The 26,861-nt window shown below is 43.6% G+C and overlaps 1 protein-coding gene across 1 annotated transcript in view; it reads right to left on the bottom strand.

Moving 5' to 3' along the window:
* Window positions 1-1,033: 1,033 nt before the first annotated feature.
* The window catches only part of RNF213 (ring finger protein 213), a 355,180-nt gene continuing 329,352 nt past the window's right edge, over window positions 1,034-26,861 (bottom strand). Inside the window, 15 exon segments of the mRNA XM_044281121.1 lie at window positions 1,034-2,373; window positions 3,727-3,848; window positions 3,850-3,906; window positions 4,026-4,115; window positions 12,217-12,414; window positions 12,497-12,571; window positions 14,615-14,816; window positions 14,896-15,076; window positions 15,431-15,514; window positions 17,555-17,687; window positions 23,668-23,925; window positions 24,303-24,397; window positions 24,521-24,605; window positions 24,607-24,696; window positions 24,858-25,017. Coding sequence (XP_044137056.1) covers window positions 2,229-2,373; window positions 3,727-3,848; window positions 3,850-3,906; window positions 4,026-4,115; window positions 12,217-12,414; window positions 12,497-12,571; window positions 14,615-14,816; window positions 14,896-15,076; window positions 15,431-15,514; window positions 17,555-17,687; window positions 23,668-23,925; window positions 24,303-24,397; window positions 24,521-24,605; window positions 24,607-24,696; window positions 24,858-25,017 — 1,975 coding nt within the window. The 3' untranslated portion in view covers window positions 1,034-2,228.

Here is a 26,861-nt window from a genome sequence, read left to right as displayed (position 1 = left end):
GAGGGCAGGTGGGATTAGCCTCAGGGTGAGGGCAGTGGCGGCCATCTTAACTGAATAGTGAAATTGCAGTTTTATGCAGACTGGTTGCTAAGGGCTGAATCTTATTAAATATGGGGTAAGTCAGTCTAATAGTAACTGATTCTGGAATATCATGTTATTAGTAACTACATATATGAAAATTGAAATTAGGGTCTAAGTGTGACAGTTATCCTTTAAGCCTCATGCAGCAGTCTGTGGAACACGGTCCGTGAGATACCGGACTGGCATTGCAGGAGCGCACAGCGTCATTGGTTGCTATGATGACGCGAACTCCTGCAATGCCAGTCCGGTATCTCACAGACCGTGTTCCACGGACCTCTGCATGAGGCTTTAATTGTACACAATATGACTTTAGAATCCGCGGCCAGGATACACTTGTGAATACAAATGAATTTCATTCTGAGATATAAAATCCACAACACATCACTTTTAATGCTATTTTATTGTAAGCAAAGACATTTTTAGATTGCAATAGTCTCACAAAAAGACATAAACCAGGACTGTCTGTAAATTAGTTAGGGTTTAACAATGCGGGGTAAACTTGTAACCTCCTGCTGAGGTAGTTGGCTTGTATAGACCAATGCAATCTTCTGGAGGGAGGTAAAGCTTGTAATGGACACAGGAAAGTAAAGCTTCAGAAGTCTGATTATTTAAGACTATATGGCTACATCATTTGAAGATTTGCACTCCTCAGATAAGAAAGAAAAATGAACAGTATTTTGGTCCCTATGGCACTTATTCTTGCTGTGCTTTAATCATGGTCTGATTCTATGGGCCAGATTTATCATTACACTTACATCTTACTCCACTTTTACATATGTCCAAAGTCACTTTTGGCTAAGTCAGATTTATTATTGGTCCTTTAATACTGTGATAAATGTGGTTTGACGGTAGCAGTTTATCCTTCAGTAAGCGGCTTTACAAAAGTTGCACATCTTTACGAAAAAGTCGCATGTTCTATTAAAAAGTCGCATACGATAAGCATGGTCATCACTGGAGTGAAATTGCGCACATTTTTGCACAATTTTTTGTGACTTTTAAATTGTCACTATAGTAAATCTGTCTTGAGGTTCATTTACATAAGAAAACACGCCCACTTTCAGAAAACTGGCAAGCATAGCGCAGTCAATAAAAGTCACAATTCTTTTTGGTTTTAGCGATTGCGCAAAAATTTGCGATTTTTTTCACTCCATTATTTTGACTTGAGCTAATGATAAATCTGGCCCTATGTCTGTATATTGCATGGTGTCTATGTTGTATGGTCTCATCTGAACAGCCTGATATGAGCTTCTGGTCTGTATTTTGAGATTTTCACCTAAATTGTTTTGGTCTCATGTAAATGATAAATGTTTCTGAGTGCAGATTTAACAAGCTGCTTCAAGAATGTTATACCTGAGCAAGTATCATAGGTAGACAAAATATACATATAACGTCTTGTAACGTCTCGTAACTTTATTTACTATTCATTTCTTGCATGTTTTGCTTTCAGTTCAAGACTAAAGCTAAATTTGTATATTGGTGGTATATATTTTAGGCCACATCTGTAACAGTGGATTAGAAACATCTCAGTGTCTGTTTCCAAGACTGGCCAGCAAAGCTTTGAAAGCAGTGATTGCTATGAATGGAGAAGATGTGATGCCTACAAACTAAGTATTAGCCAAGTTACCTTATATAGACTCATACCGTGAAATGCTCAAGGCTGAAGTATGGGCTGTGCTTCTTTTCTCTATAAGGCACTGATCATGTGCAGCACACGCCATAGTATGATACTTAACATGTACAGCAGTTATAGTTATCTCTATGGCAAATCAGAAACTCGGTTGCAAAATGATTGATCCCTATTTGTAATGAATGTGTAAGTGTATACTCATCATAATAAAAAAAGTATAAAAGCCTGAGTGTGCAGCATTAGCGTTAGGGTATGTTCACACGGAGCAGTTGAGGTTTGCTTATTTACTATGTAAACATCATAAGTGCATAAAAAAACTGTGTGACACGCCTACCGGCTGCAGCCAGTGGCTGCACTACTTTACTGCTACATTATGCAACTATTGATGCCGCAGGTGGGCACGGCCTGGGTCAGGTACCCTTACGCTTTTTCCTGTGCAGTTCTGATGCGGTATCAACCATGTAAACACACTCTAAAGTCTCTAATCCAGGGAAGCAAAATACTTTTCGGCAGCATAACTTCACAGACGATCCCATTTCTTAGAGGCAGTAATCTTCCAGGCATCGATGCAGTGACAAAGTGCAATCTGCTCCGGAAAGCGTTCTTCCATTTCAGGGAAAGAGACATCTTTTTCATAAAGAAGAGGTCCGAGTACGTCTCTTAGGCTGCAATCAAGAATTTCAGACAGTTTAATTAGGGATCCAACACATTCTTCCCCTAAAAATCAGCTGCAAGTCCCTCTAAGTGCTAAGAAATCTAATATATTTGCTGGTTAAATTCCAGAGAGATGGCCGACTAGTGAGTGCTGCAATTGTTTATTTTTATTTTTTTGTTACTTGGGATCACCTTTTAGATTCATTACAATCACTGGGCTCTCCTGCTGCTTCCCTTCCCAAAAAGTTTAATTTATTAGAATGCTTTTAACATTTGGAGCCGCTTGCAAGCATTTTTCCGAAGTTAAACTGTCCATACACACTTCACTTTACTGTATTTGAATACATTCGGTGTATGCAACGGTAAAGGTCCTGGCACATAAGCAGAACAAATTTAAAAGGCTCCATGCATTCAACATATACCCAAAAATGTCCATGTGCTAGGTGGTGTTGCGCCTTTGTTTTTCTTCACTGTATAGGAACACGTACCCTGCTTCTCCGTACTGTACAGAGGGATACTTTAAAATAAGTCTCCCGCTCAATATACTCATATGCATTTTTATTTATTTTTTACAATGGAAGTCCATGGGAGGCCCAGGCTACGGTATATCTATACTGCAGCATATTTTGCAGCCTGTCATTGGAGGTACACATTAGCGAATAGTCCTTATGTATACTGATGACAAAAAAAAGGAATTTCTTTCTATTTTGAAACTCCCTGGGTGAGATTCATCATAGCGGGGTAAAGTATTCCAGGCTATGATAACCAGGCATGGTGCTGGACGCTGCACTTAATTTAAATTAGCATCTGTCAGTCTGTGTGCCTAAATTGCCGTAGATTTCAGTGTTCTTCTACACAGCTGGCCACACCCCCTTTTCCTGGACAGTGGTGAAGCCGGAGGAGAAAAACACATGTTGCGCTAACATTTTTGAGCAAGTGACATGCAATTTGACTTTCACGCCAGAAAAAATGATAACTTTAGCCCCCTAGGTTGTAGGTTTGTGCCACTATCGGCACCATTTTCTAGCTGACAAACTTATTAACATGCCCCCCCTCCGCTAAACCCCATCCCCTCTTTTCATCACTTTTCAAAAGGAGTGAAAGATCGCAAATTTTAATCCAAACATCATGTTCTGCAAAACTGCAACTTTTTGATGCCAAAATTCCACCTCAAAATTCACTTGAATGAGAGGCTGCAATACACAGGACAGCTGCTACTAAGTATACAATGTTCTAGTGTATAGACCGAAGTAAACCGTAAAGACATTGCAGTGCTCTTATGAATACTGCCAAGAGTTGGACCACCACCAAATCATCAGCCATCATTATTATGAACCCAGAAAAGCCTTTGTAGTGTTACTTACGGCCAGGCAGGTTTGAAATGATCCGCGCTGTGCGGCTTCCTTAGTTTTATGGTGATCATCTCATGCAATTCAAACAAAAAGACATTTGTTCCATTTTGCTCCAGGAAGATATTGAGTTGTTGCCTGCCCTTCCTTTTCCACTTTCATCTTATAAGCTTGGTCAACATCAACAAATGGGTCCTAAAAATACAGCAGTAAGGATGATTGAGTCTCCTACATTCATTAGGATGCACTAAGGAACAAAATCTGCTAGTGTAATGAACACTTCAACACAGTCTTAACACAAAGTTACAGCTTACTCTTTTAAGGTGTAGAAGATGTGCAGACTTCAGAGCGGTGAGTAACTGCCAGAGTGCAATGGTGTTCTTCAGAAAACAGCGCTTCAATGCCTGCAAACAATACAGAAGATTATATGCAAGATACCCTGCTTTTTTATATTAGAATTACATTTTGCTTCCAACAATACAATCATTAAAAGAAAGTCTCCACCTATCACATGCTCAAAAAGGTTCAGCTAGGGCTGCACGATATGGGAATTAGGGCGATTAGGGCACTAAAAATTGCAAAAACGATATGCGATGCAATATTTTAAGGGAATTGTGCTAGAGGTCTATTTGCTTTGATTTTCAAGGCAAAAGCACACACAAATTACTGATAATGCTGAAATGTAGTTATGCTCAACTCAAGAACTGAAATGCAGTGTTTTTCAAAATAAAACATCTTTTACTAAAGTAAATAACATATTTGCATTACTGCAAAACTTGCCATTTTCTTAATAGCACTGCAGAGAACAGATAAATAAAATAGAATAGATATGAGAACATGTGTTCATTAAAATAAGATATTCCGAACACTGAACAAACAGGAACTTTTTAAAGAACACCAAAGTCAGCAGCAGCAATATAAGGTAATATACTGTATTTTTCACCCTATAAGACGCACCTGCCCATAAGACACAATTAGGTTTTTGAGAAGGAAAATAAGAAAAGGTGTGCTTTTGGTGGCTTTTGAACTAATGGTGGTCTTTGGATGACACACTGTTATGGGGGGGTCTGTGGATGACACTGTTATGGAGGGGATCTGTGGATGGCACTGTTGTGGAGGGGATCTGTGGATGGCACTGTTATGGAGGGGATCTGTGAATGGCACTATTTTGGCGGATCACTGGATGGCACTGTTAAGGGGATCCCTGGATGGTACTGTGATGGGGGCATCTGTGGATGAAACTGCAATGGGGGGGGGGGGGATCTGTGGATGACACTGCTATGGGGGGATCTGTGGATGACACATATATAGCATCTTATGCTATGTGCTATCCACAGATCCCCCCCATAACAGTGTCCCTGCAGTGTAAATGACCCCCAATATAGGGGCACTTTATGAATGAACCAGGCGGCGCGGGCACGTGACGCAGTGAGTGACGCGTCGCCCACCCGTCCTCCTGGCCTGCCTCCTCCCTCCTCTCTGCTATGGAATTTAGTTGTAAGTAATACAGCTGGATTACACTTGGTTATTATATCTTAACAATGCCTACAGGTTAGATAAGATTATACAACAGTGAGCGGGGCCGGTGCATTAGAATACAGGGACTGCACCGGTCCCCGCTGTCATTCCTAATCCAGATGCCGGCCACCAGCCCCTCCTCCCTCTGTTGATACACCCGCCAACTGCGCTGTGCAGCTGTCACTGCCAGCTCTGGGAGAGATCTTAGAAGTTCAGATAGATGAAAGACTCAGGAGTCGATCTGACAGATCTCTATTGTTTTCATTGTTGCTGACAGGTTTCAAGGTGTTGCTCATTATCAGTCAGGTGGCCCCTTTATATGTTCCGCCTTTCATTGGTTTCCCTGCGGCTAATAGTTCTTCTGAGGAGTGCTCTGCTTGTGTGATGATTCTCCTGTTCCTGTTGCTTCTTAAGCCAAGTCCTTTCCCTTTTCTTGTTGTGTCTGTCCTGACTAGGCCTCAGGGAGACACTGGCTCCTTCAGGTTGGAAGGAGCTGGTTGCCTCTTTCCCTGCTCCCTAAGCTGAGGGTTTGGTGCAGTGTGTCAGCAGTCTTAGGTTCCCGTGCATGTGTATTTCTACCTTTGAGACTTGCACATGTGGTTAACAGCTTAGGGAGAGAGTCAGGGTTTGCTAGGAGGTGACCTCTTTATTCCCTAGGCTTGGGGCCTAGTCTGTAATTGTTTTGTTGGTGTTCCCTTTGGTTGTCTTTTCTTCCCCGTACTACCCGTGACAGTGGCATCGCGCGGCCGTGTATCATTGTAGGTAATCGCAGCATTTTTGGGTCGGCCAAATCGCCATATCGCAATCGTCGATTATCGCGATACGATTGCTTTGGCGATATATCCTGCAGTCCTAGTTCACACTTGGCAATGAAATAAATATGCAGCTTTTTGCTAAAGTCATGGAGCTCTACAAGCCGCAAAGATTATTTTACCTGAATGGTGCCAGTGAATCCTTAACAATAAAGCAGTGAAAATTTAGTGTAAATGTCCGGTGTGGTTCGGAGTATTTTATTGCAACTACTTGGGTTAATTGCAAGGCTGAAAACGTAGTCAGGAGGAAGCCAGTGGTAGATGCACAAGATGAGCGTCAGTATTAGAGGAGTAGGCAAATACCGTAGTCAGGAGGAAGCCAGTGGTCGATGCACAAGATGAGCGTCAGTATTAGAGTAGGCAAATACCGTAGTCAGGATGAAGCCAGTGGCTGATGCACAAGATGAGCGTCAGTATTAGAGGAGTAGGCAAATACCGTAGTCAGGAGGAAGCCAGTGGTCGATGCACAAGATGAGCGTCAGTATTAGAGTAGGCAAATACCGTAGTCAGGATGAAGCCAGTGGCTGATGCACAAGATGAGCGTCAGTATTAGAGGAGTAGGCAAATACCGTAGTCAGGAGGAAGCCAGTGGTTGATCCACAAGATGAGCGTCAGTATTAGAGAAGTAGGCAAATACTGTAGTCAGGAGGAAGCCAGTGGTTGATGCACAAGATGAGCGTCAGTGTTAGAGAAGTAGGCAAATACTGTAGTCAGGAGGAAGCTTGTGGTCGATGCACAAGATGAGCGTCAGTATTAGAGAAATAGGCAAATACTGTAGTCAGGAGGAAGCCAGTGGTTGATGCACAAGATGAGCGTCAGTATTAGAGAAGTAGGCAAATACCGTAGTCAGGAGGAAGCCAGTGGTCGATGCACAAGATGAGCGTCAGTATTAGAGAAGTAGGCAAATACCGTAGTCAGGAGGAAGCTTGTGGTCGATGCACAAGATGAGCGTCAGTATTAGAGAAGTAGGCAAATACCGTAGTCAGGAGGAAGCTTGTGGTCGATGCACAAGATGAGCGTCAGTATTAGAGAAGTAGGCAAATACCGTAGTCAGGAGGAAGCCAGTGGTCGATGCACAAGATGAGCGTCAGTATTAGAGGAGTAGGCAAATACCGTAGTCAGGAGGAAGCCAGTGGTTGATGCACAAGATGAGAGTCAGTGTTAGAGAAGTAGGCAAATACCGTAGTCAGGAGGAAGCCAGTGGTTGATGCACAAGATGAGAGTCAGTGTTAGAGAAGTAGGCAAATACCGTAGTCAGGAGGAAGCCAGTGGTTGATGCACAAGATGAGCGTCAGTATTAGAGGAGTAGGCAAATACTGTAGTCAGGAGGGAGCTTGTGGTTGATGCACAAGATGAGCGTCAGTATTAGAGAAGTAGGCAAATACCGTAGTCAGGAGGAAGCCAGTGGTTGATGCACAAGATGAGCGTCAGTATTAGAGAAGTAGGCAAATACCGTAGTCAGGAGGAAGCCAGTGGTTGATGCACAAGATGAGCGTCAGTATTAGAGAAGTAGGCAAATACCGTAGTCAGGAGGAAGCTTGTGGTTGATGCACAAGATGAGCAGCAGTATTCGCAGCAGAGCAGGAAGGACTAGCTTGATTACCGGCCGAGAGCACAATAATGTCACAAGGCAGGAAGTGCAAAGCAGGGCCACTTTACATTCCCAGTCCGCTCCTGTATATATGTCTTGATTGATTATGTCCATATTGATTATGGCGGTCCCTGAAGCAATTTCAAGAAGAAAGAGGATACTGCCTCATTGCATAGAAGTTGTCTTAGCAATGATATGTGTCTAAAATAATAAATGAGGTAGTTTGTTAGACAATCCGCCTAGTTCTTTATCTGGAGATATTGGCTGGCTGAGATGCTGGAAGCTGCCTATGTGTATATAGTGCAGTCACTCTACTTTGCCATGTGCCAATTGTGCAGGGGGTGAGGGAATGGGGGCCGACTTTGTGCAGGGGCCTACTAGGGGATTTACTTGTTCCCCTGTGGGCCAGTTCGAGCCTGCTCACCAGTGATAAAGAGGTTTGGATAACATTAATATGCATAGATCCTTCATGCTTGTGTTAACCCAGCTTATGAGGTATCATTTATAAGAACCGTTTTTGATTTTTCCAGCTTAGGAGATGGTGGCATTGCTAGCATCAGGCGTCCCTGGGCAACTGCTGCATTCAACTATATCTATTCAGAGAAGGTGTTATCTGTGAATGGATATGACTTGACTGTATTTACTTATATGGATTCGACAGAGCTAATTATTTGGTGCAGGTCTACTATAGATACAGGTTTCAGGCGCCACGTAACCGATTTTCATTCTTTAAAGGGTTTCTGTCACCACAATTACAGCACCACACCACATTTGCAGATGTATAATGTCAGCCTGTTTAATAGGGATAATTGTGGTCACAGAAACCCTTTACAGGGGTATTCTGCTTTGCATTAACATCCTTTAAAATAATTATTCATGAAGGTAGCTGTCATCTTGTAATGTATGTGAAGGAAAGGATAAAGGCGTCCATTTTGTATACATATTCATCTTGTATCTATGTTTAACCTGTGCTTACACAAGAGGGGGATTTAGCCTTGAAGGCAAGAGTACAAATGCCCCTACTCCCCATATGCTGATCATTCTTTTTCTTATCTGAAACCAAACATAGAAACCCAAAGCCTGTGTACAATAGGACAGTTTCTATTGTGTCGGTCTGTGTATAAATAAGTGCACTGCTCATTACAATAAAGAGGTCATTATGAGAAACACAGGTTGCTGTGTCTTTATATTTTGACCTCGAGCCGGCTCACTCAATTTCAGACAAATTAGGACACCCCATCACATCACAAAAGGCAGTTTGCAACCACATGCATTTCTTTTACATTTATTGTTCCTGTCCTCCATTCTCGCCTCTGGTCACATGACCATGTCCATGCAGCTTCTTTTTTCCTGTGATGTTATGTCCATGGGCGTGTCAAAGCAACAGGGTCAGTGGTCGGGGAGTGCCTATGTAAATAGCTGGGTGGAAGGGTCTATAAACTAACCGTGCATTGTGCTGGAGGTGTGGCAGAGAAAGGAGAAGTGCATCATGGGTTTGGTTGGATAAGCAACAGGAAGTGCCGTATACAGGATGTAAACAATAATTTTTTTACTTGGTGAAAATGGGTAAGGATAAGCATATGTTTGAAATCACAGTAATTCCGGAAAACCTCTTTAACCCTTAGAGGACCTTGCGATTTTCCATTTTCATTTTTCACTCCCGCCTTCCCAGAGCCACAACTTATTTATTTTCCCATTTACATAGCCTTATGAGGGCTTCTTTTTTGTGGGAAATTTTTATTTTATAATGGCACTATATATTATTGCATATAATGTAGTGGGTAGCTGGAAAAAAATTCAAAATGGTGTGGAATAAAAAAAAACAACACAATTCTGCCAGTTTTATGAGTTTTTTTTTTTTTTATGGACTTCCCTATGCTGTAAAATTGACCTGTTACCTTCATTCTCCAGGTCAGTATGTGTCACGACCATGGTCATGGTCCTGGTCCTGAACCGCAAGCTGTTGCCTGCGGTTTGGTTGTTCAACCACAGGTGAGGGACGCTTGTATGTTGCCTCACTTGTGGTTGCCGCGGGCAACAAGTTGTTATTTTGTGTGTTGCAGTATAGCAGCCTGAGCTGGTGCTAGGCAGCTTGCTGCAATGTGCATGCGGTTGCACCAGGCAACCTGTCTTTGTATGTGTGCACTTTTGACAATTCTGCCAGTTTTATACTTTTTTTTTTTTTTTTAAAGGACTTCCCTATGCTGTAAAATTGACCTGTTACCTTCATTCTCCCGGTCAGTATGTGTCACGACCATAGTCATGGTCATGACTCCTGAACAGCAGGCTGTTGCCTGCAGTCTGGTTTGGTTGTTCAATCACACGTAGGGCCGCTAGTTTGTTGCCTCACTTGTGGTTGCCGCTGGCAACATGTTGTTATTCGCAGTATAGCAGCCTGTGCTGTTGCGAGGCAGCTTGATGTGTAGTGCATGCGGTTGCACCTGGCAACCTCTCTTTGTAGGTGTCCTTTTAGTTTGTTTGGTGTGCACGGGATTTACGTATGAGTACACTTCCCCTATAAGTTACTGTCTTCCTTTGACTGCTGTAGCAAGGGTTAACTCTCTTCTTTGTGTGAACACTGGGTGTGTCTGTGTGTGGGTGTGGCTACATGGGCTATTTAGCCTCAGTTAAGATCAGTAGTCTGAGGGGTACTTCAGCCATGGTTAGCTGGAGTCATCCTCCTGGTTATATACCATCTGCCAGTGAGGGCCACCCTTGTGGTCATAACTGTTATATGTGATGTTTAGTTGATGTTGTTTTCCTTTTCATATTTAATGCACCTATGGATCTGGGTTCCTGTGTGTTTGTGTGTGTGCTGTGTCCTTTTATGTTTGGGTGTGGACACTAGCTTGTTGAGCACGGGATCCAGTCAGTGTGTCTGTGGCAGGTAGGTATGGAAGTGCTTTTCATCCTCCTGCCATATCCATAGGCTGTTTATGTTCCTATCCCCCTGCAGCTTGGCCAGTGAGACTCCTGTTCCTCCGTGCCTCGTCTTACCCTGCTCCTTGTTCAAGGGCAATCCTGAGGGCTAGCAGGGATTATTAGGTTCCGGTGTATGAGCCCTCCCACCATCAGGGTTGACTCATATGGTTAGGAGTCAGGGTCAGATTAGGGACGCGATAGGAGGTCACCTGCTCCCTAATTCTGTCGTCCTGGCCGAGCAGCCACTAACATCTTCTGGCATCGCACGGCTGAGGGTTTTCCCCATCCTCAGCCGTGACAGTATGATTACAGTGATACCACACTTGTATAGTTTCTCTTGCGCAGGAAGGCATATCATTTTTTTTATTGTTTATTTTTATTTTGGGGAAAAGGGTGTGATTTCACTTTTATATTAGATTTTTTTGCATTAAAAAAAAATTATATATTTTTTTTTAACCCTAGGTGACTATTACTGACAGTCATTAGATTGCCAATTATGTTCTGTAATGGGTATATATCCATCACAGAACACAGCATTTACTATATACCAATACAGTGCTACCACCTTCTGGCCTGTATTGGTACATACCTGTGATGGATATAGAAGCCTGCTTGAGGCTCAGTGCCATCAGTGGGATATTACAGGTTCCCCGATCTCAGCCAGGGAACGCTGTTACGGGGCGCGGGAGTGTGTGGCTCCTGCATTTGCACCACTCAGATGCCGTGGTCACATTTGACCTTGGCATATGAGGGGTTAAAGGGTTTATCCAATATCATAAACTGCAGCAGGGGACCAGGGGCGGCGCAGGGAGCAAGGTAAGTATATTCCCTATGAGGGGCACGGCACATGGGGGGGGGGGGGGGGGGGGGGGACAGTTTATGATATTGGATAACCCCTTTGAATGTAAGAGATCGCCCTTATGGCTGATCGCATACATTCGCCCCAGGTCTCTGCTGTTAATGTAATAACTAGGAACTGTTTACTGCTAAGCTAGTGCATCGCAGCCTATCCTGTTATAAAAGTTTTCTTTGTTATATGTCTGTGTCCCTGACCTTTTAAAGGGGTTCACTGGGAATTATTTTAAGTGGCCCCTAGCAACCTGTCCTAGAATGTCAGCAGGACTGGTTGCCTCACACGTGCAGAGCTCACTACATATTACACTCTGGCACTCGCATACACTACATATTGGTGAGTTTACCTGTCAGGCTGCTCAGCTATGATGGCATATCATAGGCAGAATCACATCATTACATCTATTATTGAGCAGTGTAGTGAGTCCTGAGCCCCCCCCCCCCAGGCAGCTCTGCAAGTGAAGGAAACCAGTCGTACTCACATTCTTGGACAGGTTGCTATTGGCCACTTTTAATTATTCATAGAGAACCCCTTTAAGACCCTAGTGATGCCCCTGCTGCCACTTGATGCTGCTATGTAACATATGCAGTGCTAACAATTAACAGAATATATACAGTATCTTAACAACCACAGGGCAGCCTCTGTGCATTGGATCCTATCTCAAAACGACCTTTCTGCCTTTGGTCTTGTGCCAAGCAATTCCAGAATTACCAGTATGGTTGTGGGTCATCAGTGGAGCCAGATGTGTAGGTATATCCCACTGGGGGTAGGATGACACAAGTAGTATTGATATGTATCACACAACTTACCTCAAGGACATGGATGCTGCTCTGGTCTTTCATTTGTAAAATATCCTCAATGTACTTTGTAATAGTAAGTTCTGGATCTCCTCCGGACATTGACAGGAATCCCAACATGACATCAACAAGGTTTATGGCCTCACAGACATCACTGAACGTATTCAGGTCTTTGCTTATAAAATCTATAGTTGAGTTTGGTAATGGAATCTAAGAAGACAGATATATTATTTTCAGAGGACATTTATTTCTTGATTGTCATTGTTGCTTTTTATCTTGCATAATACCATACCTGTCCAAGCTTTTTCCGGATATCCATGAATAGGTTTTCGTAGTTCCGATCTTGGGAAGATATTGTTGGAAGACCCTACAATATCAATAGCAAATAAGACACAGTTCTGGCAAATATTTTATTTGTATAACATTAATAAAATATACCAATTCATGTGGCAAACAGTATCAAAATCTAATAGACAAAATTCCTTGGTGTTATTTTAATCCTGGGTTTTGGGACCACAAGATCCACACACTTTATACTACAGTAATGGTGGTTCCTATGACTTAATAGCATCATGATTAGTTAAAATGAAACGTGAAATCTTGCATTTTAAGAGGGGACTAAGGTTTTACTTTATTTTTTTAACACACTGCCGTCAGCCTTTTTTTGTTTTTAATTTTTCCATACAACTGCTTTATTAGAGCTGGGTTCCCCTGTTCAGGGTGCTCCTCTTTTGGCCAGAGAGGAGAATGGTTACAAAGAGTGTTTCTCTCTCTGGAGGACCTTTCCTGTCTTGCATTAATTTCCCCTGTGGTGGCGCTAGAGAGAAATAGAACACTTACTGCCAGGTTTCTCTACTGATTTCAGTGGATAGGTTGACATGTTCTGATCAGTTTATTTTTAAGGGACCATTCCAACTTTCAAAAGTGGAGAAACTCTAAGCAGCTCAACCAGCATCACCAGCAGCAGGTGACACAGCTCAATCCCCATTCTCCTGAGATTGATCAGTATCACAATATACATCTGAAATCTTAACCCGCATATATTTCACAGGGAAAACATAGCTGCTATTCACCAACACCAGAGCATGGACTATTAGCTTTATATAGATGGCAGGGTCCAGTCATTATTATAGGCCAATGACCCTTAAATATGCAACGACTATTCAAACCATTGATTTTTTATTTGAAAAGTTGTTGCTGATGATCTGATGGTCATTTCCATCAGTACACTCCTTGCTTCCAGTGTGGAAGAACCACCACCCTTTGAGGCAAGGAGTGTTATGGCAGTCTAGTGATGGCTCTCATGAGTGCTGCATGCTGTGCCTACTGTGAAAAATTACATTTAAAGAAGTCATAGGTTCCACTCACCCGATGGTGGCGATAAGAGTGTCCTTTTGGTCTCCATTGAGATGGTATGCACCAGATTTTTTTACTGTCTAGAAAAGTGCAGTAGACTGCATTTTTCTATACGGTTGGTCACCTCAAAAAATGTATATTGCACGGTATACTTTTCCTTATGCATTGTGGCCAATGGCTAAAGTATACAACAGTATGTACTCCTGATGTCTACCTCTGACCAAACACGATGTCAACAAAGTCTTAAGTGAATATTGATGCCTTTAAGGTGTAAAAGAAGTTGCTTTGCTGATACTGCTTGTATTCTTACTGTAATTGTGAGTGGGGGGTGAAGGCTGAAATCTCACATTGGAAATTTGAGGGATCCTAAAGTGACAGTGATATAAACCCTGACTTCTAATAAGTATAAATGATAAATGCAACAATAAAATAGCTTGAAATATAATCTGTCACCAGGAAATTAATTGTTAAACCAGGCACAATGCCTCTTAGGGCTAGCTCAGCTCATTGTGATGATACCTTTCACTTGGTGATCCACTGCTTCATTCTGGAGGAACAGTACTTTCAATCCAAAAGCAGTTAAACGCACCAAGGTCAGGCACAAGTCACTTCTGCTTCCTCTGCCAGATCCTCCCTCTCCTTCTTGATTGACAGGGCCAGGTCCTGCACAGTCACTTTACCTTATCATTCAAGACAGAGGGGGAGTCTGGGTAGAGGAAGCAGGGTGCTCAGAGTGGTTTGGGCCTGCCCCTAGTGCACTTAAATGGTCATTTGCTTTTTCTCCAGAATGAAGCAATGGATCGCTAAGTGTAAAGTATCATTATATTCAGCTGAGACAGGCCTGCAAGGCATTGTGCCTGGTTTAACAGTGGGGTTCCTGGTTAACTGCTTAGTTTTCCTTACTGTACATAAAATAAATAGGCAGAATTGAAGGATGCAATAGAAGAATTAAAACTTTGACATATTCATAAAGACAAATCAAAGGTTTAGCGCTGCCCCTATAAACAATAAAATGTGTGATAATGATCCCATAAATGTTTATCCTGCTACTTACAGCCATGGTGAGAAGAGGTTTTCCTTGAAAAAATCGACTGGCAATTTGATGCTGGATCTTTGGAAGATCAAATTCTTGCAAGGTCTCTTTCCCACTCTCCAGGGTGTATTGGCAATTGGAAAGGATTATAGGCACCAAATCCTTTTCCATTTCATAGGTGATGACATGCAGATGTGTTATTTCCGAGCACCTAATGGAATACCTGAGCATAATGGTTATAAAATGAGATGACTGACCTCCGCTCACAGTCATAACACACACAAAATGAACATGTAACCTACTTCTGACTACTGGTGGTGTATTTTTCCAGGCCGTATATAAAGCTGTTGTGCAAAGTAATGAGGTAGCTGACCAGGGCAGTTGCACATAAGCCATCCCCTTGCCGACGTGGAAGAAGATAGCTGAGTTTACTATCCATAGTAAGGACGAGATCACTCACATCATTTGGCAGCTTTATTTCACCTAAAACCGGACCAGAAAGACTTTCATTATGAAAAGCACTTTAGATAGTATTATCTATCTGCGCTTATATTCTGTTATATTTCTAGGTTGTGCTTATTCACATGCTTAGTTGGGTGCATTGCTTGCTGTGATAGGGTAGTGATGACAGATAAGTGTCTGCCTTGTCCGGGGATCCAGGCTGCGCAGAAGACACAGTGCATATGCTGCCCAGATCCTGGGTAAGGCAACCACATGACGCACTGGATATTCTCTACAAGCATCCTAATAAATATTGGAAACTAAAAAAATTTGAATTTTTATACTCAATGGATTCTATATAGATTAAATATATTTATTTTGTCTCAAACCACTCACCATTAGTAAGAAGGGATTGCCGCAAATGATTCCACGTTGAGAGAAAATCCTCTGTCCACTTTTTCATTAAATGTTGAGTACCATCTGCATCATGAAACAATGCAATGACATTTCAATTATGACTAATTTAATGTCCAACTCTATCACCAATATGTGCTGCTGTGCACGTGGATCTCCCAACTCTACTCTGAAGAGAGATGTTGGGCGAAGTAGTAACAGATTGAATTTCAATATACCTAATCCTTGGTTCCCATGGGAGATCGGCGATTTCCAGTGGGTTCTGGCAGTGGCTTATGCCCCTTTACCCTACTGAAGGTACTTGTCACTTCAGGACAACAATGCAGCCAGCCAAACAAGCACTGGGTTGACAACCATTTTATGAGCAGCTTAAAACGGATATCCCATTGTTAAGGGGGCCCCTAATTGTGCATATGAACAGGGGCTGTCTTCAGGAGATAACCCCTTTAAAGCGGATTTGTCATGAGACTTTGCTGCCCTATGTAACAGTAGGATAGTATGAGGTCAGGTCCAATCTCTTACTTAGGTGTATTTGTGATGCAAGCATTCCCTCCATCCTCTTCAAGCTGAGTGCATTAACACAGGAACCAGTTAACAACCACTAATTCATCAACATATTTTAACCCCTTAATGACCGCACTGGGTTTTATTGGGGGACCGTGCAGGTCCTTAGTCTAAACATGTCCCTACAGTTGTGGGGGGCTAAGGTCTGCTGAAGTGCTCCTGCACTAAGAACCGGATATAACAGCTCCAATCCCAGCTGTTAACCCTTTCATCATGCCACAGTTCATACTGTGGCATGATCAAAGGGGGCTTCCCAGGTTTTCCAGTAAATTGGTGACTGGTGGAGTGATCTGCAGTTAGCCCTGTGAAGGACCTATGAAGGACCCCAGAACTGTCTGTGCAGCCTCTGCTGTTACTGTTACACTAGTGTTGACCCAACAGCAGCCTGTGTCATAGAGACACAGTGTATATGCATTAGCATACAGGAGTATGCTAATATAATTCAGAAATAAAGTTACAAAATAAAAATGCTATAATGGGATTTCTTTTTAAATGTAAAAAATTATAAAAAAAAAAAGAGAAGCTCTCCCAAAAATAATGGTAATTATTTAGTGTAAAATATATTTTATTGTGCACAAATAAAAAAAAAATAAAAAAAAATACACATATTAGGTATCTACACGACCATAATAGGCCAACAAATTTATACATTAGGTTATTTTGTGTGTAACATGAGCGGTAAAAAAAGTAAATAAAAAAAATGACAAAAATTTTCTTTTTCTATATTTTCACTGCAAAATTATAAAAAAAAACATTGGAATTAATGTAGACCCCTGAACAACCCCCCTCCTCCAACAAAAAAAAATTAGAACATTTCTCCTGCATACAACAAGGCCTTAGACAGCCATGTCAGTGAAAAGATAAAGAAAAGTTATGGCAGCTGAAATCTAGAGAGGAAAAATATGAAAAAAAATTGGCTGGTCATTAAAGCCTTTTTTAGGCCTAGTCATTAAGCGGTTAAAGAGGACCTGTTGGTATGTCTGTTTTGCATTCACCATCATGACAGTGTCTTAGCCCCCTGTTCTTAGAACTCTGTGTTGTTCTGTTCCCCTGTTGTTCCTTCTGGAAACGTATGAATAAAGTGTCAACTTGGCACTACCACTATTGGGTATGCTCCTACACAGTACGACACTGTCAGCACTGATTGGACAGTGTCAGAGTATTAAGGCTTTTTGTGGCAGGTTCTGGCGCAGTTTTTTTGGACCCAACGCTAGAAGTGGGTTGGAAGGGAGTGGAAGGATTTCTACTTCTCCTTCCTGCTGGATACACTTCTTGCTTTGGCTCAAAACACTAAACGAAAAACTGACACAACCCTTGGGAATATACCCTACTGAGAAGGAGAATATGAATACCAATTTGTGAAGTTATCCATACTTGGAACCATATTTCCAGGAAGAATAACAGAGGAAAGTCACAATGCAACAAGCTGTATAAAAGATGCTGCAGAATTGATCTCTTATGGGGCAGGCTTACGCCTACTTAGACAAATGCTGGCAAACATTCTTACTTTACATACAATGTATACACATGCCTGAAACATACCAGAGGGTATGGAGTCTAAAAAGTCTTGAATGGTCTCATGTGCAATATCTCTGCAGTTCTGGAACCTTTTTACCAGCCTTTTTTGAAGATTTAGGATTCCTGGCAGGAATTTCACCATCTTTAGTTCTGTTTCCTATAAAACACATTCAGCAGATGTAACAGAAGGAATACAATGCTGAAACAAATAATGCAATTTGGTTTACTTATTGTTGTGTAAGTTTTTTTATTACCATTAAAGATTTTAAAAACAAGATTTTTGTGAACTCACCTGTAAAATCTCTTTCTTGCTTTATTCATGGGGGACAAAGGACCGTGGGTATAGCTTGCTGCTGCCACTAGGCGACACTAGGCTGAAAGCTGTTAGCTTCTCCCCTGCAGGCTATACCCCCTCTAGCCTGGAGAGAGGATCTGCTTCAGCAGTAAGAGAAACAGAATTTAACTAAAACCAACTAGGAAAGCACACTGCCATAAGACCAAACCAAACCCGGTCCCAACTTGCAAAACCTGGACCCACTTGCCACATAACAAAAAATGGGTGGGTGCTGTGTCCCCCAATGAATAAAGCGAGAAAGAGATTTTACAGGTGAGTTCACAAAAATCTAGTTTTCTCACTCATATCATTGGGGGACACAGGACCGTGAGACGTCCTAAAGCAGTCCCCGGGGCGGGAAAACAACAATCTTCAAAAACTAACTCCCTCATGGAAGTCGCTACACTGCAGCCTGTAAGACTGTGGCCGAGAGCAGCATCCGCCGAGGCTAAAGAAAGCACTCGGTAAAAAAATTTGTGAAGGTGTGTAAGGAGGACCAATTGAGACGCAGAAGCGTGGTGGAGGTGCGCCTAAGAAGCCCTGACCGCTCTGGTAGAGTGAGCCATGATTCCGGGAGGAGATGCCTTGTGCCTAGAGCAATAGGCCTCTGCAATGGCCGACCTAATCCACTGAGCAATAGTCACCTTGGAAGCCGCCAAACCTTTACGAGGACCTTCCGAGATTATGAACAGAGCGTTAGTGCACCTAAAAGAGGCCACCACTGATAGGTAGATTTTCAAGGCCCATACTACGTCCAGACGTTGGAGAGAAACCTCCCGTGGATGAGAAGGCTTAGGACAAAATGAGGGCAGAACAATGTCCTCGTTAACGTGAAATGCAGATACAACCTTTGGTAGAAAAGACGGCACTGGGCAGAGCACTACCTTATCTTGATGCAACACCAAGAAGGGCTCCCTGCAGGAAAGAGCCGCCAGTTCTGACACCCGTCGAATAGATGTAGTAGCCACCAAAAACGCCACTTTCCAGGAAAGCAACCGGAGGGAGACCTCTCTCAGAGGTTCGAATGGCACGGCCTAGAGCGAAACCAGAACTAGGTTCAGGTCCCAAGAGTGCAATGGAGGCTGAGAGGGAGGCGCGGTGTGAGCCACCCCCTGTATGAAGGTTTTGACCGGACCTAAGACCACCAGTGTACGCTGGAAAAAAATAGAAAGGGCTGAGACCTGCCCCTTCAGAGAACTAAGAGCCAGACCCAGTTCTAATCCGGACTGAAGAAACGCCAGTACAGTAGACAGGGAGAACCTCCTGGGAGGAAGACTGCGTTCCTCACAGAAGTGTAGGAAAGACTTCCAAGTCCAATAGTAAATCTTGGAAGAGGAGGGCTTCCTAGCCCTAATCATAGTCCGAATGACCGCATGAGAAAAACCCCTCTGTTTCAACAAGAAGGTTTCAACAGCCACGCCGTTAAACCTAGCGTATCTAAATTCCGATGGAAGACAGGGGGCCTGGGAGAGCAGGTCGGCCCTGAGTGGAAGAGGCCATGGTGCATCCCCCAGAAGAAGAATGAGCTCTGAGTACCAAGTTCGTCGAGGCAAGTCTGGGGCTATCAGGATTGTCTGGATGCCCTCCATCCTGATTCTGCGCAGGATCTGAGGTAGGAGTGGTAAGGGTGGGAACACGTAAAGGAACGAGAAGCTGTCCCATGGTGCCACGAGAGCATCCACGTCGTACGCCACCGGGTCTCTTGCGTGAGACAGAGAGCCTTGAACACCTCCTGATGGAAAGACCACTCCCCCGGGTCCACCATCGTCCGGCTGAGAAAGTCTGCCGTCCAATTGCCCACTCCCAGAATGTAGACTGCCGAAATCACCGGAAAATTGGCTTCCGCCAACTGTAGAATCTTCGCAGACTCCTGCATCACCGCCCGGCTGCGAGTCCCTCCTTGGTGGTTGATATAGGCCACCGCCATGGTATTGTCCGACTGTACTCTGACCGGATGACCCTGCAAGAGGTGAGTCCAATGGCGAAGGGAGAGGTAGATGGCCCGGAGTTTCAGGATGTTGATGGGCAGTATGTATGGAGACCAAACGCCCTGGACAGTCTGGGTGGCAAAGTCCCCGCCCCAGCCGTGGAGGTTGGCGTCGGTTGTAATGACAGTCCATGTCACTGGGAGAAAGGATTTTCCCGAAGACAGGTGCACAGTCAAGATTCACCAACTGAATGCCGAGTGCACTTACCGAGATAGACGAATCAATTGCGGATAGACGCACTGCGTCACTGGAGTAGCAGACGCACCGACCTCTGAATGTCCAGTCTCTTGTCCAATGGCAGGCGTACCACGGCTGCCCCTGAATCTAACGTCATGCCCAGGAACTTGACCTGAGTGGCGGGAGCAGGATAGAGTGCTCATAGTGATCTGGAGACTCTCCTCGCATTGCGACGCCGTAGGATCAAAATGTCATCCAGATACGGGAGAAGAGTAATGCCTCTGGATCGCAGAAGGCCCAGAAGGGGGGCAAGCACCTTTGTGAATACTCGCGGAGCTGTCGCCAGACCGAACGGTAGGGCGACAAATTGGTAATGGGCCGAATGAATGGCAAACCGAAGAAAACGTTGGTGAACGGTTGCGATGGGGACGTGAAGGTAGGCATCCTGGATGTCTATGGATGCCATAAATTCCTTGTTTACCAATAAAGCAACCACGGAACAAAGGGACTCCATCCTGAATCTCTGAATACGGAGAAAGCGGTTCAATAACTTGAGGTCCAGCAGTGGGCGCATACCGCCCTCCTTTCTGGGGACCACGAACAGGTTGGAATAAAAACCCGTAAACCTTTCCTCTAAGGGTACCGGCGTTATCACCCCCCGTGAGAGAAGGGATTGAACTGCGTGAAAGAATGCCGTGGCTCGAACAGGATCCCTAGGAGGCTGAGATAGGAAAAAATGGTTGGGTGGGATAGACTTGAACTCTATCTTGTAACCCGAGGAAACTATCTTGAGTGTCCATGCTGAAATATGGGTTCACCATGCTGAAGGCTGTTTTCCTGGAGCGGGATGAGGTTGCTGATCCCGCGGACGCCAGGCCTGAGTGGACGGTCCCGCCGTTGAGGTGGGAGCTGGACGGATGCACGAGAACCGGCGAAAGGACTGGTAACGGGAGGAGGAAACTCTAGAATGAAAGGGACGCGTAGCCTTAGGTTGGGGCAGATGGCCGCTTTTCCCACCCGTTGCTTCCGAAATAATCTTGTCCAGCTGGGCCCCAAAGCGCTTCAAGGATGAGTCTGCCTTCCAGACCTTGAGCCATAACTCTCGGCGGATAGATATCGCGAGAGCCGAGGAACGGGCGACCATCGTCCCAGCGTCCAGAGCCGCTTCACAGAGATACTTCCCTGTCTAAGAAATTTGAAGTGCTAAAGACTGAAGGTCAGCGGGGGGGGGGGGGTGGGGGTTCAAACGGAGAGCCTACTCCGAGACTGCCTTGGCTACCCATGCAGAGGCGAAGATCGGAAGTAATGCCGAACCACTAACCGCAAAGATAGACTTGGAGAGTGACTCTATGCGACGGTCTACTGGGTCCTGGAGAGAAGAGCCACCCGCTGGAATGGCCGTGTTCTTAGCCAGGCGAGCGACCAGTGGATCCACCTTCGGTCCATTTTTCAACCTAATCGCCTGGAATGGGATAGAGTAGGTCCAGTCGCTTTGGAACAATGAAGCGTATACCTGGCTGGTCCAAAGCTTTTGCGACAACCACAGAAAAGTCGTCGTGCAATGGGAAAGACTTAGGTGCCTTTCTTGAACGCAGAAATTACACCCCCTGGTGGCTAGTGGAGGGAAGATCCTCCTGAACCTGTAAGGTGTCACATATAGCTGATATCAGGCTATCTACCATGGATGCAATCTGAGAAGAATGCTATGGGTCCATTTCTGCATCCGAATCCCCAATCTCACCCTCTGACAGTGCGTTACCTAAGAGGGAGGACACCTGTGATTGGGAGCCAGGAGGAGACGGGGATGTTGAGGTGTCAGAGGAGGAAGGGTGGCCTGCTCTGGGACGCTTACTAGGAAGTCTGCCTCTGGTTTGTACGCTATGCGACGTTGTGGATTGCACCGATGGTGATTTCTCAACCAAACGACCCAGCAAGGAAAGGGTGGAATGGGAGATTTTAGAGAGGTCTTCCACTGCCCGGGACAGGGATCTTGCCCAGTCGGGTTCCCCATAGCCAGGATAGTCCTGTGCTTCTGTGGGCTGCTGAAGAATAGGGGGATGGCTCTGTGTAGGCGCATGACATGCAGAGCATAATGGTAGTGACTGGCCACGAGGGAATTTCACGGAGCATGAAGTGCAGGCATAGTAAGTGGTGGTCCTGCAGAGTGCCTGAGGGGGAGTATTGGCTGGGTCAGACATTGTGGCACTGTCTCTATGCTGGAGGGGGTAGCGATCTTCTATCAGAAAATATGGCGGTCCCCGGTCCTGTGTCTCACCCTGTAGCGCTGTGGGAAGGAGGAGGAAGCTGTGCTGCGGTGGGATAATAAGCCCCGCCCCCTCCAACTCTGAGAATGAAGGCGGAGTGGCCGATTTGAGGAAGCCACGCCCCCCCCGCTCCGGTGCTCTCGTCGGGCGGTGCATACAGCCGCAATTAACCGTGGCCATGTATAAGAATGTGGACGAATCGATTTATCACCCCAGACAGGTGGCCCTCTTGCTGGCGGGAAGCAGGGGAGTGAGGCTGCCCTAGTCCGCTTTGTCTTCTTTGGGTAAGCAGGGCGGTGGAATCAGGGACATCGGCCTTGCGAATCTGTGCCCCATTCAGTAAACCTATATAAAAATAAATAGAAGAGGTCTGCCTCCTACAACACCAAGCTAAAAACTGATAGCTCCTCCCCTGCAGGCTATACCCCCTCCAGCCTGGAGAGAGCATAACAGCTTTTAGCCTAGTGTCGCCTCCTAGTGGCGGCAGCAAACTATACCCACGCTCCTGTGTCCCTCAATAATATGAGCGAGAAACTTAATTTTCCAGTAACCATGGGGGCATTCTGAGTTAACAGTCTGACCTATGGGACCACCACTGATCCTGCACATGAAGGGGCTGCAGCACTGGTGACGCACTGTGGCCCTTTCTCTTGTGGCCGCCCGCCTGTGCATGGCATCATACCACAGTGCCATTCAAATAAACTGGACTGGTGACTTTTTATTTTTAAAGGTCTGGGACGGGGTCTCTATAAGCAAAAGGCAACATGATGAAAGAGTGCATTAGTGCATACATCATGAAATCTTCCAATGCTTGCTAGTCTCTCAACCTAAAATTTGTAGATTCTCCTCTCATCATAGACATTAGGCAGCTTATCACTAGAACAAGGTAGCAGTGGCAATAGAAAAGTCTTGTGCCACTTGCATACTGGGCATGCTATGCTATAGGCTGACCATTGACAATAACATCACCAATGGCTATGGTGAGACAGCTCTTTAAAACACAATATGTTTATTTGTTATCTAATAATTTGGTTTTCTCAGCCTGTAGTAGTTAATAAAGGACAATATATAGCCCCAGGTTAAACAGAATAACGTAATAGTATGTTCAGCCATGATATGACATGGGAACATTTGAAAAAAATATAAATAATAATAATGATATATATATATATATATATATATATATATATATATGAAAGCTAAAGATGGCAGCTCATATGTGACCTTGTATTCATACAGAAACTAAAATTATTGTAAAAAAAAAAAGAAAAAGGAAAATACACATGAATTTGCTTCTGGTGGAGAAAAATGCCAGAAAACAACTGCTTGAAAGCACCCTAAGACTGACCTACAGTACTTTCACAATAAACCTACCTTCTCCAAGAACTTCCATAATAACGGCAGAGCATCCTTCCCTTCTTTCTGCTGAACGATATGCATTAGATATTCTATGGAGACCCTTTCTCTGCAGCTCCATATTTTGGAACAATGAACATGACTGGTCCGCGGCAGTTCCAGTTTTTCTCCACTAGCTGATGGGTCGCCATACACAATCCTTACTATGGGGTTTGAACTTATTCGCTCATCTGTTCTGATGTAATTGTTCACAGCCACCAGATCCTCATTTAGGCGCTGTGTGTACAAAAAAGATAACCATTATTACTTATAATTATTACTAATTATCAAAAGTAAATGTGTCATTGATTACCCGATAAACGAGCAATATGCTTGCTTGTCGGGTGACTTGGAGCGTTTATGCGGTAAGTAAAATCATAGTTTACACAGAGCGGTGTGCTGCTGACAAACAGGGATGTGTAAATAATGGATGAGGATGACCAATCGTAGTAGTGATCATTCATCCCCATACATAGGGATTTCCTGCATGTAAATGCAGCTGAAAGAGCTGGCAATGACTGGGAACAAATGGTTCATTCCCAGTCATTGCCCTGTGAATCCAGCCATGTAAATGGGACTCTTAGTCATAAACTGGCAGCATATTAGGCTGTTACCTTCAGCACAGGTCTAATGACCATTGATGCAAAGTGTTTCTCCCAGCTGTTTCTCATGTCTTTTGTTGACCACACTTCATCAAAGTGAACAGGCCCTGATGGTATATAATAAAAGACATTGATGGATACTTAGAATTAGGGCTGTAGAAGTTATGCATTTATGTGTGAAAAATGTCCCTGGACACTGTAAGGTAACATACATCAAAATGTGAACTTACACTGTCCGCGCTGATCGGGATTCAGCATTTGACAAAGTACAAGATGTACAATGATGGTGGTGTCATCTGAACTTTTTCCAAGTGTGTTTCCTCAGATGTTCTAGATCTTTTTCTATGTGTTGGAAAAGGAAACTTCTAACATCGGGAACAGGTGGCTTCAGAATGTGGCTTAGACTCTGTTACAGAAGAGAATAGTGGATTCTTTCTACATGATGCGGTAAGGTCATTGGAACATAACCTGCCTCCTTCACAAACAAAAATATACTTTCCAAGCTCTTCTGACCTACAACATTTAAACCATTCTCTGGTAGCACCCATGTCATTGGCACATTTGTACCTGTAAATCCTCTTCTGATCCCAGGAGCATTGATAGATGTGTCAGCAGCCTCAGTAAAATGAATGCAGGAGTAGGTAGATCTCTGTCTGGAGCTATAACTGTTCCTTGCCGTTCAGGACCTCCTAACACATGTCCAGTCTGGGTGCGGTCCTCGTCCTGCCTGTTTACATATAGAAGTACATATGAACATTTCTCCAGCCAGTCTATATAATGACTTATTTTAGCATATTACTTGGTGCTGTGCAGACATGTTTTTCAGTCTCATGTAAAGCAAGCTCGTTAATTCATGTGAAGCCACTCATCCTGACACAGGGAATTATAACACTCCGAAAATGAAGTGTAAATGCAAACGCTATACAGTATATAACGCCTACTCTCATCACTGGTGGCATTGAAACACATCCCTTTAACTGACACTGCAATAGTGTGACCCATGCTTTCCCAGTGCCTCAACACTACATAGAGGAATAAGACAGAAAAATACAATATAATATAAAAATATATAAAAAGACAACATTCAATTATTAAAGAGCCTTCATCAACACATTTTTACAGTACAATCACTTGTAATCTACTTCTGTGAACTGGCCCTTGGCCCCACCCCTCAAATCAACAAGTTCTTTCAACCTGTTTCCCCTGTAGAAACTGCACACACAAAAAAACATAGCAATTCGCAGTAAAATATTAAAAATCTTGCCACATGGTAACTGCCAGCATGGCACCAAGGTGGGGGCATTCAGCACGTCAAAGCACAACAATCAATTAGTGCCTTTGTCTCTATACTACTGCTCTGCAAACACCTACAAGTCATATAAAGATGGATAGCATTGTCATGTTGTGTGTGTTGCACTGCTGGAGCAGCCAGTCAATCACCAGAACCAGAGAACCATATGCTGTTGTAACTGAATGGACTACCACTCCTATCAGTACTAGTCCAATGTCACCAAACCTGCTGCTGCTACTACTACTTGCATATTGCAACCATAGGACCACTTTTATCTCATTAAAACAAAATCTCCTGAGTAACAGTTTTCTGGAGTTCTAAACCCTGGGTAGCAAGGGTGGCAAGCCATCTGAGAAAGATTTCCAACATCTCAGCAATCTCATACACAGTATACAAGATACAGAAAGGGCTTTTCTTTATCTGTACTGTACCACCCATTTATAAAATATCACTTTCTAGGAAAGGTCCTGATACATTTCCACTGTTATAATTCTTAAAGAGGACCTGCCACCACTCCATGTCTGTTTTAGTATTTTCTCCATATGCATCACAATAAACATTTTACCCTAAAAATATACAAAATAAAAAAATAGACAAAAAAAAATTGGATTGTATTGTCTATTTTTTGTTTTGTTTATTTTTATGGTAAAATGTTTATTGTGATGCATAACAAATTGACAAATATTATGTGCTTACCATTGGTCTAGTATCCATTTAATATATGCATGGCATATTTTTATTTAGTATTTATATTGATCCATTTCTTGCAATATAATATTTTGTTGGATTTGAACTATTTGAATCCATAATATCATGTAATAATGGGTAACTAGGAATAAAAATATGACCAAGGAAGCGATTGTGAAATAAAATGGAAGAATGATAGAAAACTGACAATTGAAATAGTCTTACGGTCCATGTTTTTATAAAGGATCATGATCTTTCATGCCACTGAGGAAGAAACAAGGGTTCTGAAACGTGTCTGTTGAGGACGGCTACAGTGACGGATTGTATTTAAAAAAAACTTCCCTATAACACTCTGAGTATGGTAACAAAGTATTAAACATCTCCTGAAGCCTGGCGTGGATAAGATCACAAGGCTCATGCGCAAAGATATCCCGGCCGGTTCATTAAAACAAGCGCTATGGGCGCAGGAGGTCTGCTGAGCCTGGTAAGAAATGCCCAGTTTTCAATCTATAATAATATAAGAACGGTACAATCTGGAATATCGGACAGTTATATTGGATCGTGTTACAACATCGCTACAGCACAACGCCCAA

Source organism: Bufo gargarizans, chromosome 2 (assembly GCF_014858855.1).
Source record: "Bufo gargarizans isolate SCDJY-AF-19 chromosome 2, ASM1485885v1, whole genome shotgun sequence".
NCBI lineage: Eukaryota > Metazoa > Chordata > Amphibia > Anura > Bufonidae > Bufo > Bufo gargarizans.
Note: the sequence above shows the minus strand (reverse complement) of the source record. Positions and strands in the feature narration are given on the sequence as shown.